Source organism: Channa argus, chromosome 1 (assembly GCF_033026475.1).
Source record: "Channa argus isolate prfri chromosome 1, Channa argus male v1.0, whole genome shotgun sequence".
NCBI lineage: Eukaryota > Metazoa > Chordata > Actinopteri > Anabantiformes > Channidae > Channa > Channa argus.
The window spans coordinates 10,762,614-10,788,518 of NC_090197.1; the positions used below are offsets into that span (position 1 = coordinate 10,762,614).

The window sequence follows — 25,905 nt, forward strand, 5'->3', positions numbered from 1 at the left end:
GCGGGATGACGCAGGGTATTAAACGTTGGCATTATGTGGTTTGAGTGGGGTGGGCTGGGTTTGGGGTTTCTCTACAGGAACCCTAAAGCTCTTGGGAGAAAGTACAGAGAAGAGCGCGAGATTGAAGTCACTCCAGCTCCCGCCTCAGAAGCTGACAGCTGAGAGATTAGTGGTTAATTAAGTCCGACGAGTTGACTGGCACGGGGGGGGAACAGCCCTCGAGCCAATCAGAGTTTTGTTTGGTCGGAAAACAAGAGCACAACTACTGCAGCCTCTGGGGAGAGCTCACTGGAAGAAAGACTGTAGCCAATAGCAGCACGAATACTTCCTGACTCCCCAGTTCCTCATCCCTCTCGCACATCTGGAGAGGCTAGATAAGGAACATGTAATGAAAACAAAATGGTGATTGACACCTAGCTCGCTGCGTGCACATTTTATGCCGTGTAAATTTACATTTTCAGGTGTGGATGGATGCAGAGGAGGATGTGAGGAGAGGGGAGGAAAGGGTGATACAGCAAGTGACACTTGAGATGTGCTGAATAAAAAAAAAAAAAGAATGATAAAGAGGAAAGTAAAGTGATTTGCATTGGGCATTTTAAAAAATGTCGCCAACCTGGCAAATGCATGAGAGATCCATCAGAGAGAACGTCACGATAATTACATGAAAAGCGGGATGGAGCGCAGCTATGATGATCAAATTATTTCCAATTGTCCCCATTTGGTTATCTCAAATAAATAAATAAATAAATTAATTAATTACAAATGCTGTAATACCATAGTAATAGTGGGACATTTTGGGGACATGGCTCTTGTGCTTTCTTGCTGAGGAGCTCGATAGCACTTTCATATTAACCGTACAGTGGGAAACTACACCCTGCAACCAGTTGGGTTGGCTTTCTGGAAAAACAGTGAGAAAAAGTTTAAACGTCTACTTTACCACTGACATTTTTATGGAATGAAGAAATGAGTCATAACATGGTAATAAATTCATGTTTGGCTCCTCTGTGTTACAATAACAAACTCCTGGCTCTAGCTTCATATTTAGAAAAAGGACATTTTCAAGTCATACTTTTCTAGGCTACACCAGTTAGATTGATTCCCTTATACTAGATATGATTCATTTGGGTTTATTTGGTACACAAATACATTAGGTGCAGAGTTTCATTTTTCTGCAAAGCAAATATTAATAGAGCCAAACAGGCTGTACCCAAGGGTTTAGCATCCACAGAACCACTTCCATTATGTTTGGTTTAAAAAATAAAAGCCTGTCCAGCACTGTGCAAGCTACATTTTTAACTCTCTACCCTTGGAGAAATTGCCATCGGAGCAATTCTAATGGGTTTAGTTTAACTGAAGCCACTGTGCTACGGAAAAAGCCCCACCTGGCAGTGAGATGATGAACGTGGGGAGAAACGAGCATCCTTGTGTTACAGCGGGGGACTGAGGGACAGGAGACATCTGAGAGGATGAGAGAGCATCATGTCTTAAGGTCTGTGCATGCACTCTGTGCTTGTTTGTGTGCAAGAGATGGAGATGGAGAGAACACACTGTAAATTAAAAAAAAAAAAAAGTCACATGCAAAGCAACAAACTAATATTTGATTTCAGAATAAAAGCTCTCTCCCTGGACATTCATTATATGTTATACTGCTTTCATTATAGTGCTATCTATGCAGTATATTATCTTCAGATGTTCCTGCTCCCCTTACCGCTAGGTATTGTTTGGTTGGCTGTTTTTCTATTTGCCTCTGAGCTTCTGGTGTCAAATTAACTTGGCTGTATCAGCCTCAGTTCTTTATTTCTGTACATTTCCACGATTCGCTGCATCACTCGCAGCCTTGCTGCAACTGAAGGATTGTAATCAAGAGCTACCTATAACTTAATGAGCAGCTTCATGAGTGAAACAGACCTCATTTGGTTTTTATACAGTTATATGATTCCATAGATAAAAGCGCCTCAGATTGGTGGCGTACGAAAAGTCATCATTAAATTTAATTTGTCTGGAGGTTCACCATTTCTGAAAGTGAAACTCCTGCAGAAGTTTTCTCGGCACTTCTCACAACGTACACACAAGTTGCTGAGAGATGTGCACATCAGATCATCACTTCACCAGCTTCACGTGTACTCTAGCTGGCACTGCAATCATTAGCACCACTCGCCGAAAAGACGAATAAGCCTTGGCATTAGCCGTCAGCCACCCTGCAGCATTAGAAGGCTGAAGGGTAAAACGTGTCCAGTTGGGACACTGGTTGGAGCAGAGGGAAGATGAGAGAAAGCTCTTAGGGGGGGAGGGAAAAAAAAAAGAAGGAACATTAGGGATGAACTAGTGCAGTAAGCCCAAGGCAGAGCAGAGGCTGAGCAGGGTTCAGAGTATTAGCCATTTCTTTTCCCAGCATAGATCAATGGAGCATTACCGTAAGAAAGAAGGGAGACGGAAAGAGGGAGGGACGGTGAAAGAGCGGGAGGGAATATGACAGAGATAGGGAGAGGGTAAAAAAAAACTAATAAATTGTGTCTGCCTTAAGCTTGCTTTCTCTCTCTTTGGCTTGTCAAATACAGGCAGCGATATCTCCAGTCAAACAAGGAGATCACAGATCCAGCACAGCAAGTTCCCAGCCAATAATCACTGAGCATTTCAGTAACAAATAAAAGCCTAATTATGTGGTTAATACGTTAAGTGGGTGCCAGTGGCAATACACGCAAAATCAAATGGGATTTTCCACAAATTTCAGCCTAATTTCTAGTGCAATCCTCAAATTTTGTGTCATAGTTGTGACCCAAAGGCAATTTGATAACCAAATGGTGTCAACCAAGTGTAAAACATTTTGAATGTATCAATACTGATCTGAACAGAACCAGACCCATTATCTCAAGATTATGCTCATTCCCTTTCAAGTTTTTCCTTCCTATCATTTCAAGCTGAGAGGCCCTTTACTGACGTCCACAGACAGTAAAATTGGCCAAGATGGATAATCCAACATATTAATTTGACTTTATTATATATCTCTTGTAATTGTTTTGTCACTGCAGCTACCGGCTGAGAGTTTTCATATCAATGTGCACGGATGGCATTAACTCACTGCTGCCTGTCAGTCACTTCAAAAGCTCAGAGGGAAACAAAACTCTTCCAGAAAATAATAATATCTCTAGAAAAAACAAAAAACAAAACACCAACAACTGTCAGTGAGCGAGAAATTATGGGAAAAACTGGAAACATAGCAACAGCAGGTGGTTCCACAGAGTTCCCACTCTAGATGACCCTAATTTAAAATAAGAGTTCAAAAGGAAAAGATCTCAACAAATGGCTCTAAATGGTAGGATGGATCGATAGATATGAAATCACGTGGCTTCATTTCAGTTTCACAGCGACAGTGGATTTTGGACTAGTGTTTTAGACGGAACGTCACCACCAAAACACCTAATAAGGCAAACAGGAGAAAGAATATAAGAAAACTGGTTCCAGAGATCATATACCAATATGCTCTGATAGTGTTCTTGGGGCTTGGTGACCAGTTAGCTCCCGACACATTTTCCTTTTGTCATCCATCTTCAAAATCTGAAGATGAAAGAGGTTAATTAACTTTATTAGCTGACACAGCAGTTGTTAATAAAAGAGAGTGAGATGCTGAATGCCATCGGCTCTGACACCTGTCCTCTAGCTCTTTCTCACTCGAATATTGAACAGACTTTTGCCACAGAGATCGATAAAGCTGCACGTGTTTATTTGTCATTGTCTTGAGATGATGTGGCAGTGAGGCCCCTTGTCTTTTTGGAGGATGGATTTTGTCAGACGCTAACATTGTTAATACTGAATCAAATGCAGTTCTACTGAAACACTGAGAAAACCCAGACTCGTTAGATCATCTATTGTCACTTTTTCCTCTGTCGGTCACAAAACACACACACAAAAAAACAAACAAACTGGTAATGCCTGCACACACGCACTAAACTCAATTTAACAACTGGACTTTGTTCTCCATCAAACACACAAAAAGAAAATGACCACATCCAGACACTCGGCCTACACGGAAAACAGTCCGTGCCCTGTCGAATATGCATTGCATTCCAGGGAGGGTGCCTCAATAGATCACGGGACGTTTATTGGCTTCATGGATTCCCTTGAGTTCATCAGGCTCCAGAGAAGCAGGAAGAAGTGCGGAGACTGAATATAGATTCACTCTACCACTGTCTGCTGAGCAGGCCTGGCTGCCACATCAGCCTATACCCTATTAGAGGCCATGATGGAGTGTGACAGAGTGCGCGTAAGTGCTTGCATGTGCATTGGAAGTGGGCAGAGGCTGAGTGGGTTGCAGGCAAAGGCAGCTAGTTGCAATGGGAATGCGCTAAATATCAGAGCCACAACTGCAGGTGTCTTTTTTTTTGTGTGTGTAATTTAACAATCAATGTGGAATAAAATTTTCACATGTTTACATACATATTATGAAAAGAGAGAAGAGGATAAAGCTGAGAGTTGACACTGCATGTCCGTGTGAGGTCTGACCCCAAATGTGCTGGAAAGTTTAATTACTGTACAGTACTTTGTACAGTACTTTTACACCACCACATTACAGATATATTGTACCTACATGCAGAGCTTGGTTAATCATTACTCAGCAGAGCCCAAACTTTATTTTTTAAGACTCTTTACAAAAAAAAAGCAATGTGGGGCCTCTTAGTAATTGTTCAAGCTACAGTGTAAATTATAATAATTTGTGTAGCAGATATGCACCTTTGGTTTTCCTCGGAGTCTTATTGTGAAGCATGTAGAAATTGTACACACCATAACTAAACAACCAAAATCTGTGCCCCTACTTTAACCAGTTATAACAGTACAATCATGCACCAAGGTATCAGAAGAGCAGAAAGGACACGATCATCTTTTTGATGTGAAGATTCATAGTTCACACGCACTGCACCTGATCACATTACATCCTTATGGACAGAAGGGGGATGGGGCAGCAGCACAACAGACAGACAACGCTGGAGAAAGAGAATCGATTCTAGGACTAAGAAGAGAGAGGCAGAAAAAGTAAATGTTATATGCTTTAATTATCATAAAACAGCGATACAAAAGGGGAAAGTGTGTGAAGAGGGAGACAGTCACTACACAGAGAAAGAGAGAGAGTTCTGGGTTCCGGCTGCCAGTGGACAGAGTGATATCCAGAGGACAGCTGGACACGGTAGCAGGGCCGGGCACATTGGGCACTACTGGCCGGACATACAGCGAGAAACATGAGCGGGGGAGGGGGGGACTGCATGCATCTCCTGTTGAGAGGACGCTCGAATGAAAGAGAGAGCAACAACAAAGACGGGAAAGCGAGGGAGAGCGCATAAGGCCGTAAAGGGACGTGCAGTACTGTATGTACTTATGTGGGTAATCTGGTGCTTGGCACTGGGTGAAAGGTTGGGAGGGGCACTGAATGCCACTACCAGACTGTTGGACGTTGATATAGTAGATGCCAACCGCAAGCTGATAGTAGGAATGTTATTAGCCCATCACACCAGAGTAAAGATCAATGGCTCCCAGAAAAGTCATGAACAGTGAGGCGATGGAATGAACGAGGGTCAACGCGTTCAATTTAAAGTCGGTTATTTTTAGATATTAGGTACAAACATGGATCTGTCATGGTAGACAGTGCTGGACTCATTACTTAAAACATGTTATGTATTATTTGTTACTCTGTTCAAATTAATATTAATACTTTGCTCATTACTCCCTCCAACGTAACGTGCTTTTACTTTTCAAAAGAGTTAGGGTCTAAGGGACCTGGGCAACATTTTATCCATGCAGTCACAAGCTTCATCAGTTCTTTGGGGCTTGTTGCTGCCGTCAACTCAACATTGACAGCAGCTGTTTGAGCTGAAGGGCTACAGCCATCCTCCGCAGTCGCACAGGGCTCATCTTTGTTAGAGTGCAGCTCCGCGACATTACTGTTCTTTCTCTGGAGCTTTAAGAGGTCTGACGTCGTGTTTTTCGCACGTGTACACACGTTACATATTATAATAATGTTCTCGTGACCTTTCCTCGCGATAAGTATTTCCGTCCACCGAACGTACAGTAGGCACTTCCATCCTCCAGCCAGCTTACGGCTTATGGCGGTGCTAATAGTGACGCGTGCAAGAGCAGCGACTACAAATATTAAATGTCGAATTGTAATTTTATTACAAACATTACATTAGTTACCTCTTCCACTCTTTCGGAAAAGTAACTTATAAATTATAAAATGTAGCTGCTTTTTTGAAATAAGGATTAGTTTGGCTCAGCTGTGGGTCGGGAAGTCCACCAATTTCAGGGTCAGCAGTTGGGTGGTATATAAGAGCCGTGCAGAACGCATAGGCTTTACTTAATAAGAGCAGATGGATTCAGAAAAGGACTGAGATCTGCAACAAAGGACAAAGGTCCCAAAGTGTATTTGAATCTTGAAATTACATTAACTCTTAGACACATCCCTGCATTCGACCAAGCAGTTTTTCCCCCACTAACCCTGACCTGAAGCACCTGCATCTTGAGGAACAGAAACGCACACAGATGGCTATATCATTAACAACATGGGGCAATGCAATGGCTGGCTTTGAACTTAATATGCTTAATGGTGTGTATAATGTAAAGGAAATGGGGACCAAAATGAACGGCGGATTGGAATGAGTCAGGGTCTGCTGTAGTGTGAAGGAGCTCAGTGTGCCGGGGTTTTAATCTAGAGAGGAGACTTTTAGGCTGAACAGGCAGAGGCAGCGTAGAAGCTCATTTTTCACACGAAGCGCAGACCTGACAAAGTGTGTGTATATTCGGCGCTGTGCCATTTGGAGGGCGGCTGTTTTGTAGTATGCTGTAGGTGACTGTTCAGTGTAGCAGGCCATCTGACAAGGAGGTGCAGCGGGCCATACATCAGACACACAGAAACGCAAATGTGCCTTGTAGAGTTTGTGTCTATGATGCAGTTTCACAGAGGCTGCAGCGCATAAGACATTTTGAGAGCAACTAAGGGGAAGTTTTGACTCCCTCTCTTGACTTCGAATTCATCAAAGGTGATGAGACGGTAGATGAGAAGAAGTACAGAGCGGTCCCAGCACGGCTATCATTAAATAAGAGTTCAACACCAGAACTCATGAGTAATTCATGATCTTCTACACATTCCTCATTTGCTAGGTAGCAGAATAAAAGGCTTTATCTGGGGCACAGATACTGTATCGTCTGCTGTTTGGGCTCGGCAACACTGATGCACATAAACACACATTCCTACGTGCACTTTGCAGCTTGTGTTGAGTGTATCGCATTGCAAAACAAGCACAAAAACAGGTGAGGCTCCACTATGCACTTGAGAAACAAATATAGCAAGTAATTCATCATTTATAAAATCCACTTTGTACAGTTTAGGCAGTGCTTTCCGTCCTTTCTCTAATTAGAACAACCTGACAGAAGGGCTACAATAGCTCTCCGACATTGCACAAGTCAAAAAGTTAAGAAAAAAGACTGAGTCTGCGACAACAAACCTTTCCAAGCTTCTCTTTTATCAATTAAACAATTAAAAAAATAAAAACGCACAGTATGTCCCTCATAAGAAGTACAATTTCTACTCCTCGGTTAGTAACAGGTGAGGTCTCAACAAAGTCTCACTAAAATGGCACGGAAGAGCTAAAGGACTCTTTGTGCAGGAGCTGTCAGTCCAAACCGATTCTAAAGCAGTACATCATGAGCCGAAAGGAAACACACGTCAGTTTACATGGAATAAAAAGGTCTGCTGTTTGCCGTTTGGCAGGATGTACAATGTAGAACAAAAAAAAAAAAAACACTGCTGTTCAAAGGGCTAATATTTAGGGGGGATATCTTGTACTGAGAAGTAAAGAGATAAATACTTTCACCTGCATCTTTCTACGCAAAACCTTAACTCACAATGTTGTGGACAAGCAGCATTAAAAACTAACCGGATATTCATTTTTCAGTGCGATTCGCGGATTGTGACTCTGTGGCAATTTAAGCCGATTGCTTTTGGCTGACAGCGATACCTGGAGTCCAAGTATCACAGATCAAAGCTTATGGCTTATGGCGTGCGTTGGTGCAGGTACGTAGGTGTGTCTTTGTCATTACGCCGCCAGACTGCTAGTTGGCACTGTAGTTTCTGTGCCACCGTGTTAAGACTGTTCACCACTGTGGCGAGTCTGATGGATAATGTTGGGTTGGAGCTAATTGATGATGAACAGCAATTATACTGAGACTACCGCGAGGCAGGAAGGAAGAATTTGGAGGAAGCACGAGCTGTTTAGCCGTCTATTTGAGTGAGGGAGATACAAATTAAATCCAATGTATAATGTGAATGTAAAGTCTGATACTAAAAAGTAAAAGTATCAGATGTGGAATGGAAAACATGCTTTTATTAAACAAACAGTGCTGCACATACTCTAATAAAGAGTGATGTATGAGCGAAATAATTAAGCTATATTTATATGGAGGGTTGTGAAACAGTACCCACCCAAAGATACTAGAGGTTGCTTAGACGCTTCCTCGTCCAAATCCCAGTTTAACCTCAATACCCCACTGCGTTATTAAAAAGCGGGATACATAGATCATTTTAATGCTGATAGTGTGGAATATATTAGTGAGCACTTTGAACCTTCCAGTGTCTGAGATCATCACTATGTATCAGTCATTCATCTTGCGAGCAGCCAATCAAAGTGCTTGATTCGACATCAAAGAGGGAGGGAGAAAAAAAAAAAAGATGTTATTAAAAAGCCTTTTCATCTTATTGCAGACTTACACTGCACAATATTTTCTGACCTAATTTTCTACACTCGACATACATCTCAGGCAATTTACCGTAGGAGTGACGAAGTGCTAGGAAAAAAAAAAAATACAAATCTTCAGAATGCATTTGGGACAGAAGTCAAAATCTGGTCCAAATGCTGTGAGTCAGGAAGCAATGATTTAGCTTTTAGCTTTTAGGTTTGAACTTCTAAACGCTAGTGGTTTCTGCATCTTTATAGTTTGGTATGGTTAAGTACTTAAAAGAAAAAAAAAAAAGTATATTTAAAAAAAAAAGTTAATTAGCTTTAAATAAATGTTTCGTTCTCCTTTCCCCTAAATTCATTATGGTTTCTCCCTTAAAATCCCAGCTTCCTCTTACGTCGGGAAACCAAGAAAAGAAAGAGACGTCTCTAATCTGTCATCTTCCTCCATAATTACTGCACCATGTACTGTCACCACATGCCATGGGGGCAAAGGTCCTTTGGCTCCTTAAGTGCATAAGGAATGAGACATATCTCTCTCCATGTCTGTCTCTCCTTCTTGCTCCCACCTGCATCGTCATTGTCAAACCGTTCACGCTCCAGTTGGCCTGGACAAAAGATAGCAAGGTCGCCAGAGGCTTTTCCTGCTATGATCACTGTGGTGTTAGCTGGGGCTGATAAAGGACCCGATTAGGGTGCTGAATGGGCACCCATTAAGAAGACATCCACACTATGGAGGGAGCCCTGGGGCCAAGCGGCCTTCCTTAAGAAAACGGATACGCACCTGACAGACTGAAACCACCCACCCACTCAATATGTGGTGGAGATTTGAAGAAAAACAAAGCACAAGCCGTAGAAATTGTGAAAAGAGGAGCTGATAGAGAAAAGGCTGCATGCACCTACCAGCAAATGATTGCTGGGTATTCAAACAACAAAACTGAACAAGTCTTTACAGTGTAAAATGATGAACAGATAGGCAACGATTCATTTAGAAATCACCTGCAAATAAGGCTGAGGTTTCAGGAAGGACAGAAGTAATAATGTTTAATCATGTTTGGGGTTTTTTTGTGTTCCTGGGGTTGTCGGTTTTGGAAAGGTGCAACAATAGTTGAACACAGCTCCTAAATGTTGACATGCAAAGTCGTAGCAGAGTCTGCTCCACCCTAATTCACTACAGCCTCGGCCTGGTCTAGTTTAGGCCGCTAATAAAATATTCAGGTCCAATTCTGGCCAGAAGGCTGCAGCGAATATCATTACGTCAAACACAATCATCATAATCCACCATCAAAGCTGACTTATCACACCACAAAAACACGACGATCAAAAGCAAGTTCACAAAATGTTCTTCCAATACTCAAAAGAGAACATACAAATCCAGAAATAACAGAACATCCAGACCCTTATTCAGAATCTGGCAACTTTTAACAGTTATTTACCAATTTTCTTTATATCTTCCACGAACTGACCCACAACATCTCTATGAAGACTGTCATTTTGGTTCGTGTTACAGACATTTATTTGGGAATTTCTTTCCTCATAATGTCACAATCCAGAATGTAACCATCACAACTTCTCTATCCGGAAAGGGTTCAGTCAATACTCGTTAAAATGTTGTCTAGAGATTGAATTTCCAAAAAGTCCTAAACTGGTCTGGATATTCACATGTTTTTATCTTTAGTTACTGTAGCTATCCACCTTACTACCATTTCTGGTAAAATAAAATACAAAAATAAATATATATTCCAAAACACGGCCATAATAACTCTCCCACATTACCAGTGGGACACGCAGCCCTTTCTGCAAATGCAGTGCACAACTTTTTCTGTCTGTGTGGATTAAACAGATCGTGCGCTCCTTCAAAATAAATTAAAGCATTAAAGTTAGACCTTTGTCGTGACATTCAGTCACGACCATATGTATTTTTAAATGGCCACATATGTCCGTAATAAGTAAGCGCACAAAAAGGTCGACCAACAGACAGAGGATATTATACGTAAGGTGATCCCCTTTGAAGCAGCTGGACTGCATTAGGAGTACAAGTGAATTCATGAGGTTTAGGAAATAAAGGCAAATAAATTGCCACTGCTGACAAATAAAAATGATGCATTTGTATCAAAGTACTGCTGGCATGTTTGAATAAGTAAACGCCAGCATTTTGAGTTATTTTGTACCCACATAAACAAGGCTTCGCAAAATAGCTTTATTCCTGGTTAACAAACTATTTACTAAAGCTTTATCCATGAGTTACAAGCCATTTATAGGAAAACCAATATATGTTAAGGCTGTACTCGCTTATGTTGTAACTATATTATTAACATTTTTAAAAGCCTATAAAAACTTGCCTTATTGGACATTTGTGTTTTTACATTGTACTAAACATGCAAAAATAATAAAATAAAACAATAATAATGGTCATCTGAGGTCATTTGTTTGCCCATCAACTTACCATTAATCCCATTCACTCTCCTTGTCACTCTTATTTGTGTCTCCATCGACTTATGAGAGAAATAAATATGCCACCATGTTCACAAGCCAATTGCTGTTTTGTTAGTATCACAGTATTTAGTGGCCATTGAGAGAAAAGCTGCATCCAGAAATAACACTAGGAGAGTAGTGAGAGTGAACTTAAACGCCACATTTACACCACACACAAGTCCTAAATAGTTTGAACACAAATGGAACAGCAAAAACAGATCTGCTGTGTTAGTGGAAACGCTTGTTTCTAAATGTACTTAATAAACTGCCAACTAAGTGCATAACAGGTACAAAAACATCACAGCTAATTTGAGAAATCAGTCCATCGGTGCAAAAAGTGAAATAGACTAAATCCAAAGTGTGGGCTCGTGCCTGTGGAGGCAACCAGCTTCAGCACAGTCGGCGATACTGATTTGGGATTCTTGGTTTGTCACTTCTTAGCGAGTGGATTGGGTCAAACCTCGTCTGACACACTGTACACTGGAGGACCCCTTTAACCTTTCCCATACTGCCCGGCTCATCGAAACACGCATGAAGGGTGAGCAGTGTGTTGGGAACCACGGTGTCAGGGGAGGGCTGCATAGATTAAGTGTGAGCAGAGAGGGTTCTGTTTGTGTTTGTGAGCGTGCATATGTGCATTCAACTAACACAATGGCGTGCGAGACCATTGTGTGCAACACCAGAGACACAGCTGTGCTGTCAGAAAAGTTTGCTTCACAGAGAAGCAAGCTCTGTTGATAAATTATGCATACTGATGCTCAGAAATATGGCAGGAAGCTTGCATTCAAGAGTAGGAGGACAGCATGTGAAAAAAGTGAGGGGAGGATGACAAGATGCCGAGTCAAAGGTTGTGGAGTTGTGAGTAAAAGAATAAGGTACAAACATCCTCACATGTTCACACCATGCAACATTTTATAGTTGTGTTTTTAAAACAAAGGTTTTTTTTTATGACTTTTACGGCTCAAAGCCGTCTAGACCTCGTCTGCCTCATGTGGCTCCAGTTTCACTTGTTTTGCCATCGTGACTTACATAAAAAAAAAACAACAACTCCCTTTTGTTCCAATAAATGGACTCAGACGAGCCTAAATTATAACGTATTTTGACAAAGAGACTGGTGAGAAACTCAAACTGAAATAGCAGCGTGGAGGAAGTGGGAAGTGTTTGAACAGGGAGCAGTGGTTAAAAGAACAATAAGGCCGTGACAAATGAACCACAAACGCCGATAAAACAACAAGCAGGTCGTTATTGGCTCAAGTTCGACTGAGAATAAATCATTTCATTTTTTTTTTTACCAGAAAAAGAAATATGAAAACTGCGGGCTTTCTGCCTTTCAGATGAGCAGCCTCAGGGTGTCACAGTAGAAGATTCTCAGAAAGTGGAAACCTCCGAGTGTTCTTCCACGATATTATTACAACCAAATATAGCAGTCTCGTGAGTTCAATTCATTTGTGAGCTTGCAAACATATTTCTAGTTGAGATTATGTGTCTCCCTCGCTCTCATAGATCATATACACAAACACTTTGATATGAAATCAGACTCAAATGGAAACATTTTTGACCACAGACGCTTAAATCTTGGAGTCATGGCAATACAGTATGTGGCTCTTTAACTCCCAAAGGTTTTGATATGTTCACTGACCAGTTGCTAACATTTTCTTTTTTATTTGCTGCTTCACAGGTTGATTGCAGTGGATTAAAAAAATTAATAAATAAAACCTGCGACAGTGATAAAAGTGAAAACATCAAAAGACGCAGGCCACAAAACCAAACCAGTGGACCAAAAGATGTTAAAATGCTATACAGCGAGTTTGATTAAAATTTTCCCTTAAACCCATATGAGAGACATGATGTCCCCAAATCCAATGTTGATATTAAAATATTGATTACAGCAGCTCCAAAAAGAAACAGAGGTCATCAGCAATATCCGCAAGAGAGAAAGCAGGATCGTTTCAAGCCCTGGGTAATAACCTTTGCTGCACTGCGAGGCACTCTGAGAATTTACAAATATATTTGAGCAGACTTGACAAAAGCACAGCGAGAGAGGAAGACTGATGTGTGGGATTAGAAAAACACACAAGCTACAGAGAAGGAAAAGAACGGAGAACCGAGAGTGTGAGTGCCAGAGAATCACAAGGCAGCTTCTCATTTCCAAGTATTCTAAACAGAGACAGCAGAGACGGGCCACACAAACCACACACACACACACACACACACACACACACACAGACCACAGCATCTTCAGAGGTACAATTTCACAGTAATTACAGTGGGCAGCAGCATTTCTCATTTGGTTTGCCAAAATCTCAAATCACACACTTGCGTACACAGTTTACAGATCCACAAAAAAAACGCACACACAAAAAATGTGCACGCATTTATACACTGCAATGGGTGGCAGTTCTATGTAGATAACGCATCACTTTTAACACACACACACACACACTGAAATCCTTGGTGGCGATATCACGCTGTATTTACATGCACATGACGGCATAAAAGTTTGCAAATTCCCACTTCGAATTCCGTATGCGTGAGAGCATTTCTATAAAGCATTTCCTTCCAACTTTCAGTTATAACGAATACACTATTAAATTGCTCTCACTTCCAGTCCCTCAGTTCTGTTTTGTCTGATTAGCATGCTGCATTCATCTTGAGCCGTTACCCAGGTTTTAAAGTCTGATTGCTCACCATTTCTCTTCCAGCAACCTTGACTTGGTTCACGGACGTGAATAATGACCTATCGGTTTCCAACACCGGCCCTTATAGACACTGTGGCCATTTAAGACACAGCATTTTCCAGCACACATCCTGACAGCTCTCTCCCTCCAATCATGTCCATGTCTGTTCAACCACCACCACCATACACACACACACACATTTTTTACAAACTCATTTGCTCCAAAATCTGAGAACTTGTGCGTTTTCATTGCTACCTTTTGTAGCAGTGTCCTAAACATCCCTCTTCATCGTCCTCCCTTCCTGTTTTTCACACTCTTGCTCATTTACATTCACTGTACAATGCATGTTTCTCCTCCCTTTCTTAGAGAATTTTCTAAAGTGAGGGAAACTAGGCCATTAGGCTGCAGCGCAGCTTCTCCGTTGCTTTAAGTATCCCCTCTTTTCTAATTCCCCCCTTTCTCTTTCTGTCTCTGTCACTCTCCCTCCCTCCCGCCCTGTCTGAGTCTCGTGTTTTGCTTAAGTTGCCTGCAGTGTCCCTCCATTTCTTTTTTGTAATCTTTGTCATGGGACATTCTCCTTTTCTTCACTTCTGTCTTGCTGCTCCTACTGCCTTGGGTACCACTATGTGTTAATTACAACTTGTCTCTTTGATGCTTTATTATGTTTATTCTCCTATCATTCACATATGCACACACACACACACACACACACACACAATGTCACACTAATTCATAGATTCAAAAAGTATTTCCATCCACCTTCTGTTCCAATTGAGATTTATTTTTCCCTCTGGTGGGTTTTAATGGGATTTTGGGGTATCATTTACCAATCATTCCATGATTTAAAAGAGTGAAATTATGTTAAGAGAACTGCCAGGGACAGATATATTTAAACTTCCTCTATTTTAAAGTTATTTTGCTAACAACCATAAAGGTATTAAAATACTTTCATAAAGCAAAAAGAATGTCTATAATGGATAGTATAGGACAACCAAAACCATCAAAAGGAACTGCTCCTGTGCAGACTTAGAATAATGGGGACACTGCTATTTAAATTCAGTTCAACATTGTTGTATTTGGGTGGAGGCAAAAATTTTAGATATCTGTATTATGTGTTTCAAAACCTGGGCCAAAAAACACTTGCATGTCTACAGAGAACTAAACACTGAGAAGATCTAAGATTTAATTTGGGTAAAACTATGCACTGAAATAAAAGTGAGCGAGCTTGTGAGAAAACTGAATATCACAAATGTAGTAAAAATCAATAAAAACAATTAATATTAACCTCAAATGCAATCAATTTAAAACCCTATTATGTCTGAGGTTGGACTAACAGTGGAGGTGGGATATTCAGGTTCCCATTTGGTGAAAAAATTTTGTCATAATAGACTATTGATGTCTCCCTTTGTCACCCTAACCTTCCTCCTCCTCCACCTCCTTATCCTGCCCTTTGTCTTGGTGGTTGCTGTCTTGTGCAGGTCCCTCCGGGCTAATCTGCTGGTGTACCAGATGTATGCGCTCATTAACCTGGTGCCACCTTCTAAAAGCCTCATTGACTGTGACAGTGTCTCGCACAGACATGCACACACACAAACACACACACACACGCATGCTTGTTTTGTTAATGGAACTGTTATTAATGCAATACTGTAGTTGCTGGATTTTTGTCAAAATGAAATTTAAAAGAGTGAAACATGTATATAAAAACCAAGGAGATTATGCCTGAAGCGTAAACAGGGAGAGGCAAGGGGGTTTCTCTACGTGGCCCAAACTCAGTTTTCACACAGAAACCTTGTTTATGTGGTTTTAGCCTCTTTACTTCTACTCATTTTGATCCCACTTTCTCCATGGTTCTCATGTTGTCCATCAGAAATCTCCTGCTCTCCACAATGAGAGTTTCAAAGGATGCAAAAAGAGAGATGGGTCCAGCACCTTCGATCTCTCCCTTCTCCCCAATTTCCTCCTTCACACCTCTTTCTCCAAAGCTAAAAGCCTCGTGTTTCCAGAGAAAGAGAACTTTACAAAAGGGAAGAGGGAAAAAAAAAAAATGGAAATAAAAAAAAAAATCAATCCAGTTTTTTGTGTTTTTCTTCCAAACGGCAGCTGTCTCTCACATTGCTTGTCCCATTCATACCCCCCCACCCTCAGAGTTTTGGCTGTATCCAAATCTACCGCAACATACCACATAGGACCTGCCCACCTCTCCCACTTTCCTTCCCTCCTTCCCATCCCACCCGGGTGTTTGAGTAATGGGCTGTGTGGAATAAATGAGCTCATTCATACAGCAAACAGGCAGCTCCATCCCTTTTTCTGCACGGCCCAGTGTAAACAAACCCCACGGTAGCAAGCGGTAGATCACCGTAGCTGGCTGTGTGTCACCTACACTAACTGTGGATCACAAGGTAAAGGATTTTTTTTAAAAAAGCCCTTTTGTATAGTTTCACAATGCTCGCTTTTAGTGTTCATCTGCTACTTTCCAGCGTCTTAAAAATTGGAGTTTAACAGTTGGCTTCTCTAGAGTAAAGCACTTTGTTAAGCTATGCAGTAAAAAAAAAAAAAAAAAGGAAAAAAGTAAGCATTGTTAGAAATAAAGCTGGAGCCTATTCCAGCTGTCATTAAGCAAGAGGCAGGGTCCATCTCAGGGCCAACACAGAGACACACACAGACACCCATTCATTCTCACTTTAACACCTACAGGCAATAAAGAGTGACCAAGTAACCTAACCTGCATGTCTTCTAGCTGTGAGGCAGCAGTGCCAACCACTCCACAACCATGCTTCCTGTGAGATACATGTATGACACAAATTTGGATTCAGACATTTGGATTTAGGCAAAAACGATTTTCACATGAAGAAAGAAATCGATTTGTTCATTCATCATTACAGAATAATGCCATCGTGCATTTCTAGTGAATAAAGCCTTTTGTGTTATTTTATAACCAACCTGCAACGATGTCATTACTTGATAGACAGACTCGGGTTGCTGTAACCTGTTTTCTTCATTCTCCTCAGTCGGCTTTTTGCTTTTAGTAAAATCTATCTTTTCCTGTCTATGGATGTTCTGCACCACCATACAGTAGCATCCTGCTCTTGGTATCTGTCTATGAATGAACAGGCGCAGACTTTATAATCAGGAGCTCTATCAGCACTTCAGGTCCAGAGAATTGTATAGCAAAGTCTAAATTGAGCAAGTAGGTCCCAGCTATATGTCGAAGTGTCTTTGGGCAAGACACTGAACCCCCAACAGCCCATTCCCCTCCCCAGCTGTGCAGTTCCGGTCCAAGCCCGGTAGAAAGTGGGGAGGGTTGCGTCAGGAAGGCGCATCCGGCGCAAAAACTGTGCCAAATCAACATGCGGACAATGATCCGCTGTGGTGACCCTGAATTCACGGGATAAGCCGGAAGGAAAAAAAATAAAAAATAAAAATCTGTGGTTAAGAATATTGCATCGGACAATAAAAGATAGTGAAATTAGCGCAAAACAAAATTGAAGTGGACTACTTTTCAAGTTAGCCCTGTTTTACTGAATATATAATGTTGAACCTGCATCATTCAGGGTCTCCACCTGTCTTCACATTTCTAAGCCCCATGAGCCCCCAGCTGCTAAATCTAACACTTTTGAAGCCGTGTGAAAGTTTACACCAAAGCCCATTTGCAGTGAATTATTAAATAATGTAGTTAGACAGAAATGTTTTCACCTCAAATATTTATTCCCAGAAAGTATTGATGATATTTTTTTAAGAAAAAAAAAATCATATTTGTTTTGAGTACTTGTATTTATTTATTTATACTGTACACCCATTCGTATTCTGATTGGATCAGATTTTTAATTACTATCTCAGTTCTAACTGGTAGGAGGCTATAAAGTGTGCTCAGCGGATAATACGTGTTTACCAAGCTGCTGCTGCAACATGTATTATGCAGATGGGTGTGTTTCCTAAAGCTTTTCATTATTAAGTTAACAATGGTGCTGGCATTCTTGAAAACCGCTCTGTGAAAAGGCGTAAGCAGCCCAGAGGGCTGGAGTGAAAATGTATAAAGTGTAATCATACGTCATTGTGTGCAATTGTTGAGAAATGTCATATGGTGAAATTAATTGGTTTTTAATAATAAATCATTGCAAATATGGCAGATGTGGCTGTTTTCCAATGTCTGTTATCCACCCCACCCACCTTCTAGTCATTGAACTCCAAAATATAATTTCAACCGAAGTGGAAAAAGGCAAGCATTTTTTCCCCCCACACTGCAACAACATAACTAACCTTTGTGTGAAGGAACAGTCTGATTAAAAACAAAAAGCACCCAATACTATAATTAGTAACTGAAGCTACAGTAGACAACACCCAAATACAAAATGGTAATGTGTATTTGAGCATTTGTCTTTGCTGAACACCATAATTTGCTCATCTAGCTCGTCAATAAGCTTTGCTAAATAGTAAGAGCTCCACTTCAGTTACTTCCCACATTGAGCAACATTTCAGCCACTATTTAACTGTACTCTTAACAGCCCTAACACGCAACACAATTGCTGTAACTGGTGGCCTAAAACGAAATTCCCAGAGGCTTGAATCTGTGTCTAAAAGCTTTCATCCGGGAAGCGACTGCCATACATCATAAATTTCGAGCCGTCAAAAACTTTGCAGCCATTAAAAAGAGAGACACGAATCACCAGTGGGACACGAAAGCTACCACTAGGAAACACACTGTTTCCTATCAATCCCCAAGTTGTGCCACATGACCTCATTACTCCCCTCCCCGCTGGCCACTTGACCCTTACTTTACCTCTCGTATTCCAGGTTGTCATGGTCACAGCGGGCATCTTTGTGCTTCTCCCAGTCTTTCCCGTGGCGACACGTCGTCAACGACACAATGTCCTTGCCATTGTGGATGTGATGGAGAGCATTTCTGGTGTCTGAGCCGATGCCCGTCAAATAACGCTTCCCTTTGAACATTAGCAGGTACTTCCTTCGAGGCGGGATGGTGCTCCTCACCAGCCAGCCATGCTCTCCGCCCTTCTGGGGGTGATCCTTGGAGAACAGTGGGATGGAGACGTCAAAGCCGGCCCTGAAATGCTCTGTGTTGAGGCTGGCTTTGGCCAAGATGGCCTGGCCAATGTTAAAGCCCAGGTCCTCTGTGTAGTTAGGCCAAGTGCCTGAGTACAGATTGAAGATCAGGTGGTTCCTCCCGTCATTCCACAACGGGTAACCACGGATACGTTCATCCACATTGGGCACAAACTGTCCTGATAGTTGGTCCCGATCTAACGTATCTATCCCGAGCACGAACAGACAAGCTTCACGGGGGTCCGCCGTGTAATACCGCGACTCACCTATAGACGTCAGTATCTTCCTGTAGCTTTCTGATACGCGCTCATTTTTTTCTGATGGATATATATACACCCTGAAGCCTTCCCTTCCTCTACGGCGACACCGAGAGAAGTCAAAACAAGTCTCCATGCGGCAGCGGCTGTCCTTATAAATGGCGGACCACGCCTGTCGGCGTTGCCGGGGCGACTCAGCCATCCCAGGGTCCGTCTGGAGCTCGTCCAGGTGGGCATAGCGGGGCAGGAATGCCCTGTCGGTCCAGTTGGGCCAGGGGCGCACCACCTCACCCCGCTGGCGTGTCAGCAACCGGAGCAGACGCAGCTGGACTCCTCCACCCCAGTAAAAGAGGACCAGCCAGCAGCACGCACACAAGCCCAGCAGAACATACTTCTTACGCGCCTGCATGGGGGCCTGTCACAGTCTCTATTAATCTGCTCTGTCTCTTTCGTCCTCTGTTTTATCCTTTTCCTCTGCCCCTCAGCACTTTAGCCTCACAGGGGTGGGGGACTGACTTGTGACTAACAAGAAGTGTCTAATTGGGGACAATGTGTTAAAAAGAACATCACTGCCTCCGAGTGTGGCCCAGTCCACTTGATGCGATGCGAGTTATTGACTCGGCCCTCTCAGTCTTTTTCCGCCTTCCCCATTTGCTTTCTACTGTACTCTCAGAAGTCTGTGTTAGCCTGTCTCTGCTGTGGTGGCTGCTGCTGCTGCTGCTTCTGCTGCTGCTGCTGCTTCTGCGTGCATTTCTTCCGCTGCTCAGCCTGGTCGCGGGTGCTGAAGCGCGATTTCTCTGCTCTCTCGGGCCAAGCTCGCTGCCTCATGGTGCCTGGTGTGTACAGTCTGTGCAGGGCCTCTCCTGGGGAGACGGAAATAAACAAGAACACAGATCAGTACAGAGTCGCCACTCCACAACCAAAAAGTCATAGTGTGGGAGTAGTTGAGAAACCTCTGTCTGATAAGAGGCCAGAACTAACACTTTGGATAGCCCAGAGGGTATAAGCTTTAAATTTGATAGCTTTTCATTACAGAGTGTGCATGCAATCTGCAATCACAGTTAATACACATAAGCACACGTTTAATGAAATAGTAATGAAGTAGCACAGCTGCGTAATGTGTAACAGGCAATGCAGGATTATAAACTGTCAAACTCACTCTATAGCTTAAGATCAAAGAAGAAAGAAGGTGCAACTTTGTGAGCCCTTAAAAAGGCCTCCACCCCTGTTAAGCCACCATCTTTTCATGAAGTGCAGCTTCTCTCCATCTCTGTCCCTCCTCGGGCTGCCGCGATCCTGTGAAAAAGGGCGAGTATTTGCAGGCTCATACGCGCTTTAAGCGCACGGACTTCTGGTAAAGACTTTCTGCGATAGTGTGTGCTAAAACCTGGAGCAGCAGAAGGGACTTGATATTATCATGCTCTTCAAGCTCTAGTTGAACCGAGCCAGATACAGTTGAAGTGCAGTGGAGAAGAAAATAAGAGCGTTTAGCATGAGAAATGGAGATTTAGATATGCAAAAGGGAAAAAAAAAGAGGAACTTTACAGCTCTGAATTCACCTTGGAGAGACTGAAAGGCTTTTTTTGTTATGTTCACAAACTTGCAACGGTTTTCTTCAGCGTCACATTTTTGCCAAACATCGGCCCATAATGCCCCTACATATACAGTATACTATGTGTGTGTGTGTGTGTGTGTGTGTGTGTGTGTGTGTGTGTGTGTGTGTGTGTGTGTGTGTGTGTGTGTGTGTGTGTGTGTGTGTGTGTGTATGGGGGGGGGGGCACCTCACAGTGAAAGGCAGTGTTCTTACTGCCAGCTGCCACACAAAGGCAGCTTTCAGGTCTCACCTGGCCACTCTGTCGCTACCTCTCATTCACATTCCTTATTTCAGCCTCTTCTCCAAGCAGAAGTGATGCCTGCCATCTCTGCTTGAAATAAAACAAACAGAACACTGGCGCTGTGGGTACCACCTCAAAAGGATGGAGGAAATGGGGACTTATGTGTGAACTGAACTGCTTGTGCTCATGATAGTGTATGCATACTGTGCTTTTTAAAACAATTCTACAAACATGCTTTCGCTGTCTTGTAGATTAGTAGGGCAATATATAGTTTTATCCATTTAAAATTAAATCTAAAATACAATAGAGTGTAAAAAAAAATGTAAAGGGTCTGAATAAGCCACTGTGAACAAGATTTAACTTATACTCAAGGTGTCTGTGTGTGTGTGTGTGTGTAACCACAAAAATGTGTGTATTTGTACCTGTGCTGAAAGGCAGTAAAGTAATAACTGAAGCCCTTTATCCAGCAAAAGTGACAAACATTTGATAATTTTACCTCCTTGAGTGTGAAGATTTTGTTTTTCCCAATTCCCAATTGACACTGTATACTCACTAAATGTCTTTGTGCAACTTCACTGTCACTCTGATGCATCAGTAAACTAAACTACTCTTACTGCCTTTCTAATGCAACAAAGAAGAAAAACCAAGCAAAAAAAAACAAAAAACAAAAGCAAACAAACGAAAAAAAAAAAAAAACCCCAAAACTACCAAGCTGTGAGTAACACATAATTATACACCAAAAACTTCTAAGAAGATCGATGTGAACGCATTTTGGATTTGACACCCCAGATGGAAAAACGGTGGATAAAGTGTTAGCTGAACTTGTGAAATGCAGCTGCCTACAGTGATGTTGGCTTGTCACTTAACTGAAGCAGCAAATTCATTCAAACTTAACATTTTCTGTGACAGCTCTTGTGCTCGACAGTGCGCCCTGACTGTAGAGTAGTAGCAGCATCTGGGCCCATAAGTCTCTACTGAAAATGCTTACTGTACGTGTGTCTGCCAAGCTGCCCCAGATAATTTAGACTGGCTAATCTGCCTGCAGAGATGTTAGTGGGTTTCTACGTCTTTGGCTGTGACTGCAGCCGCCTGAGCAGCAAGCAGTCCAAGTCAGGGAGAAATAGACACTTGGGATCCCATTACATACTGCTCATCAATAATTCACTTGCTGCTTTAGTTAAGGCATTGATTTTCCTTTCTTTATTTTTGTCGTGCTTTATATCGCCTGCCACCAACACATACAATTAGACCTCAATCTTCTTCAGAATACATCCCGGTGAGCAATGTGCACGCGCGCTCTCCTCCGCGATTTGTGGTTGTGGGGATAATTAATAGGGAATGCGGGAAGGTGTAATAGAGAAGTGATGGAGGGTATCATTATAATGATAGTAATGATGATGGGCATGAAGAATTTATTCCATTGCTCCGTCTAATCTAATGCCACACAATCTCACGTTGCTTCTCATGCTTTTGTCAAGCTTCATTTTCTCTTGCAAAAAAATAACACTCTGCTAAGGATATTTACATTGATTTAAGTGCACCGGGGTCTCCCTTTTATTGTTGGATCAACAATGGGAGTTTCCATTTCCGTGCTTAAATTGGAAATTTCACAATAAGGTGCCAACGTTAAAAAAAAAAAAAAAAATCCCGTGACGCTCTTATCCTATTTTTCCAAATAATAGCCGCACAAAGCTGAACCACTGAAAATTACTTCAAAATTACAATATATGGAGGAATTGTGAGGCAACGATGCAGCATAGGTTTCCGTGGCAGATGGAGGAGAACATGTGAATTGGATAGAGTAATTGAAGATGCCATTACAGAGCGTAGGGCATGAAGCAACCCTTAAGCATTTAAATACAGCAACCAACCAGTAATAAATGAATTTACTCATCCTACTGCATAAAGGCTCCAGGTGTATGAAAGCCTCTGTTAAACACTGTTATGCCGTCCTACTTCTGTGTGCAAGGACAAATCGTACAATGGTGCCGGTGTGGCCATTAAAAGGGAGCAATAATGATGAATGTCAGCCGGTGGCACTCCGGGGCATGCCTCGGCCTGGCCGGGCCCGACAACGTCCTTGGGAGCTGCAAATAAGCAAGAAGAGCCACGCTTACAGATGCACGCACCCTGCACAAGTAAGTGGCTTCAAGAGGAGAGGTCCCTCTGTTGGATCAATGATGGATCATTATGGCTGGGTGACTAACACTGGAAAAGGCCACAAGGCTCATTGAATAGATGGGGGCTGAAAGTGCAGGACAGGGTTCAAGAAAAGGTGAGGGCCGGACTCCATCTACACTTTCCTACACTTTTGCCTTAATTCCAACTTGTCCTCTGCCTCTCACCATCCTTTCCTTGAATCCTCTCCTTGCTTTTCTCTATCTGACCTAAACCGACTGGATGGTTCCACTTTGAAAACAATAACCTTTTCGCACGTTTTCCTTTTTTTCAATTATTCCCGTTTCACCCCTCAAAAGTGAGCAGGGGAGCCGGGATGAAGAAAGGGGCGAAAAAACATTTAATCACTGAAATGAAGAGCACGCTCTGCGAGGCCAACAGTTCTTTGATCATTTTCTCGCCTTGAGTGCAAAGAAACTTCGTGGAAGGTTCATTATGTGTTCTTAGCAGCGCTGAAATTGTGTCAACAGGGCAATGGAAAAAACCCAAACTGCATACTGCATTAAACCCACTAATATAAAATGACAGATGCAGCATGTACCATCAGAGCGTGTCTTCACAGTTCATATCCCTATAACAAAGGAAGCACGTCTATGGATCACTAACATGCTACACATACAACAGTCTCCTATTATACTATGATGTAAAGATTCATTTATATCTATTAATATTTTAAACATACAGACACTGAAACAACAACAACAACAACAACATGAGAGGAGGGGGCCTTTGTCATGGGAGGGTATTACCACAATACACTTAAAGTTTCAAAAATAAAAGAACTTATAGACTATGATATTAGATATTATTCATGCACTAATGTGTTTAAAGCTTGTAGCAATGCTGCATATGGACCTATATAAAATTACAAATGTAGAGTTGGATCTGGACATATAGCAAACAAAGTTGCCTGTTTCGCCGTAGAAACTGAGAATCCGTGTTTAGCAGCTATTATAGTTACTACTTCAGTAAGACGTGGGTAGATGCTCAGCATTTCTCTGTCAACATGGAGACAAACGTTGTCATTCCGCTACAGTTTGAGCCCCACAGCGTTTATTTAGGTTAAATGAACAGAGCTACATTCTGTATAGCTTTGGTGAGTGTTAAACAGCGTCCAAAGCCCCATTGTGATGCTATGAGAGATGGAGCCCAATGTAACTAACTTGGACTAGCTTGTTTGTCTATTCCTCCAAAAAAAAAAACACTAAAAACACATCAGTCAGCCAGACACACCACTCCACTCCACTGGGCAGCATTATTCTTCATTCTAAAACTCTTGGCCAACTTATTATAAAATGTTGCAGCAAATCATCATTACTTTTAACTGTGGTCTGAAGTAATCAAGTGTCAACTAGCACTGTAAGAAGTTCTAACAATTTGAGACGGGTAAGGCAGTCGTCCATGGACCATAGGGTCAGTGGTTCGATCCCCAGTGTCTCTGGGCAAGACCCTGAGTATAGAGAAAATGACCAAAGGTACCCTTTAAAGTTGTTTGTGTTGGAGTCTGCCATTAATGCGTCTTCACCAAAAACACGGCATGCGTGAAACTCAGTGTTACTGTTTTTGATGCGGTCTCATCAATATCAGCCTCACTTTTTACTGATCGCTCATTTTGCACAATAATCAGAGCTATATTACTTTTTTTTTTTTAAACTCAACAAGAGCATTCCATATGTTTTTGAAAGGCAGCAATCAAACAATAAGGACTGCTCACTGTGTCAAACCAAACCAAGCACCTGCCCGGTCAGCATTTGCCTTAATATTAAATCAGGGTACTGATCACTAACAACGGGAGACAACAAATCAAACAGGACTAAAATGTTAAGGGTTACAACTTTTAAAAGGACTGAACTTCTTTACGGAGCATAATTTTATTCTTAAACTGCGCTTATTGTTGAATCCAGTCTGATCTGGTGACATGGAAAGGTCAGTAGGTAAAAAGAAAGGAACAAGTTGAGGGGAATAAAAAGGGGAGGCTGAGGGACATTAAAGAGTCACCGAAGGAGAGGACAACAAAGGGGAGAGGAACCTAATGATCAATATTTCATGGCTGACAGCTAGATTCAATCCTCGTACTTCCTGGCCTCGATCTCTTCCTCTCCGAGGGCCTTAAGGGCTTCCCTCAACCTTCTCTGTGTGATGCAGTTTTCCACAAAAGTACACTATTAAGTCATTGAGGGATATGGAATTGAAATGTGTCATCCCGTCTGCTTCCTTGAATTGTGTTTACACAGCAGCTTATTCAACTGTGGTTATACAGGCTTTGAAAGAAAATGAAAACTGACGTGCTCTGAAATGGATGTCACCAATAATGGTCCTCCGCAGGAAATTCAGAAATTGTCAATTTGTGTTTTTCTTCCACCAAATGTAATGTTTTTTTTTTTGTTTTGTTTTTTTCATAAAGACATTTCTGTCTTCCAGGGACAGATTGGCTTTTCCCTTATTTGTTCAATTTGCGGTTTCCTGGCCACAGCATCAGTTCTGAGTACTGAACACTGTAAACGCTCAAAAATGAAATCCACTACAATTACAGCTATTGTCCAGGTAGGAGAGACATTGGAACAGTGAGAGGAGCACAAGCAGCAGCAGCAGCAGCAGCAGCTGTATTATTATGTCTGAAAGGATTTGGGTAGTGACATAGAGCAGGTTGTAAATTGACACTGGATACGCCAAATGCCCGGTAGAATGGGATTTCCATTCC

General features: G+C 42.0%; 1 protein-coding gene across 9 annotated transcripts in view; it reads right to left on the bottom strand.

Moving 5' to 3' along the window:
• LOC137123028 (exostosin-1c) overlaps window positions 1–25,905 on the bottom strand; it is a 79,255-nt gene that overhangs the window by 40,239 nt on the left and 13,111 nt on the right. For 7 of the 9 annotated variants that reach the window (XM_067496437.1, XM_067496390.1, XM_067496379.1 and 4 more), the window contains one exon: window positions 18,654–20,054. In XM_067496437.1, coding sequence (XP_067352538.1) covers window positions 18,654–19,600 — 947 coding nt within the window. In that variant the 5' untranslated portion in view covers window positions 19,601–20,054. Of the gene's footprint in view, window positions 1–18,653; window positions 20,055–20,350; window positions 20,491–21,035; window positions 21,099–25,905 lie in introns of those variants that run through there. The other 2 variants (XM_067496456.1, XM_067496447.1) reach the window with 2 other exon arrangements.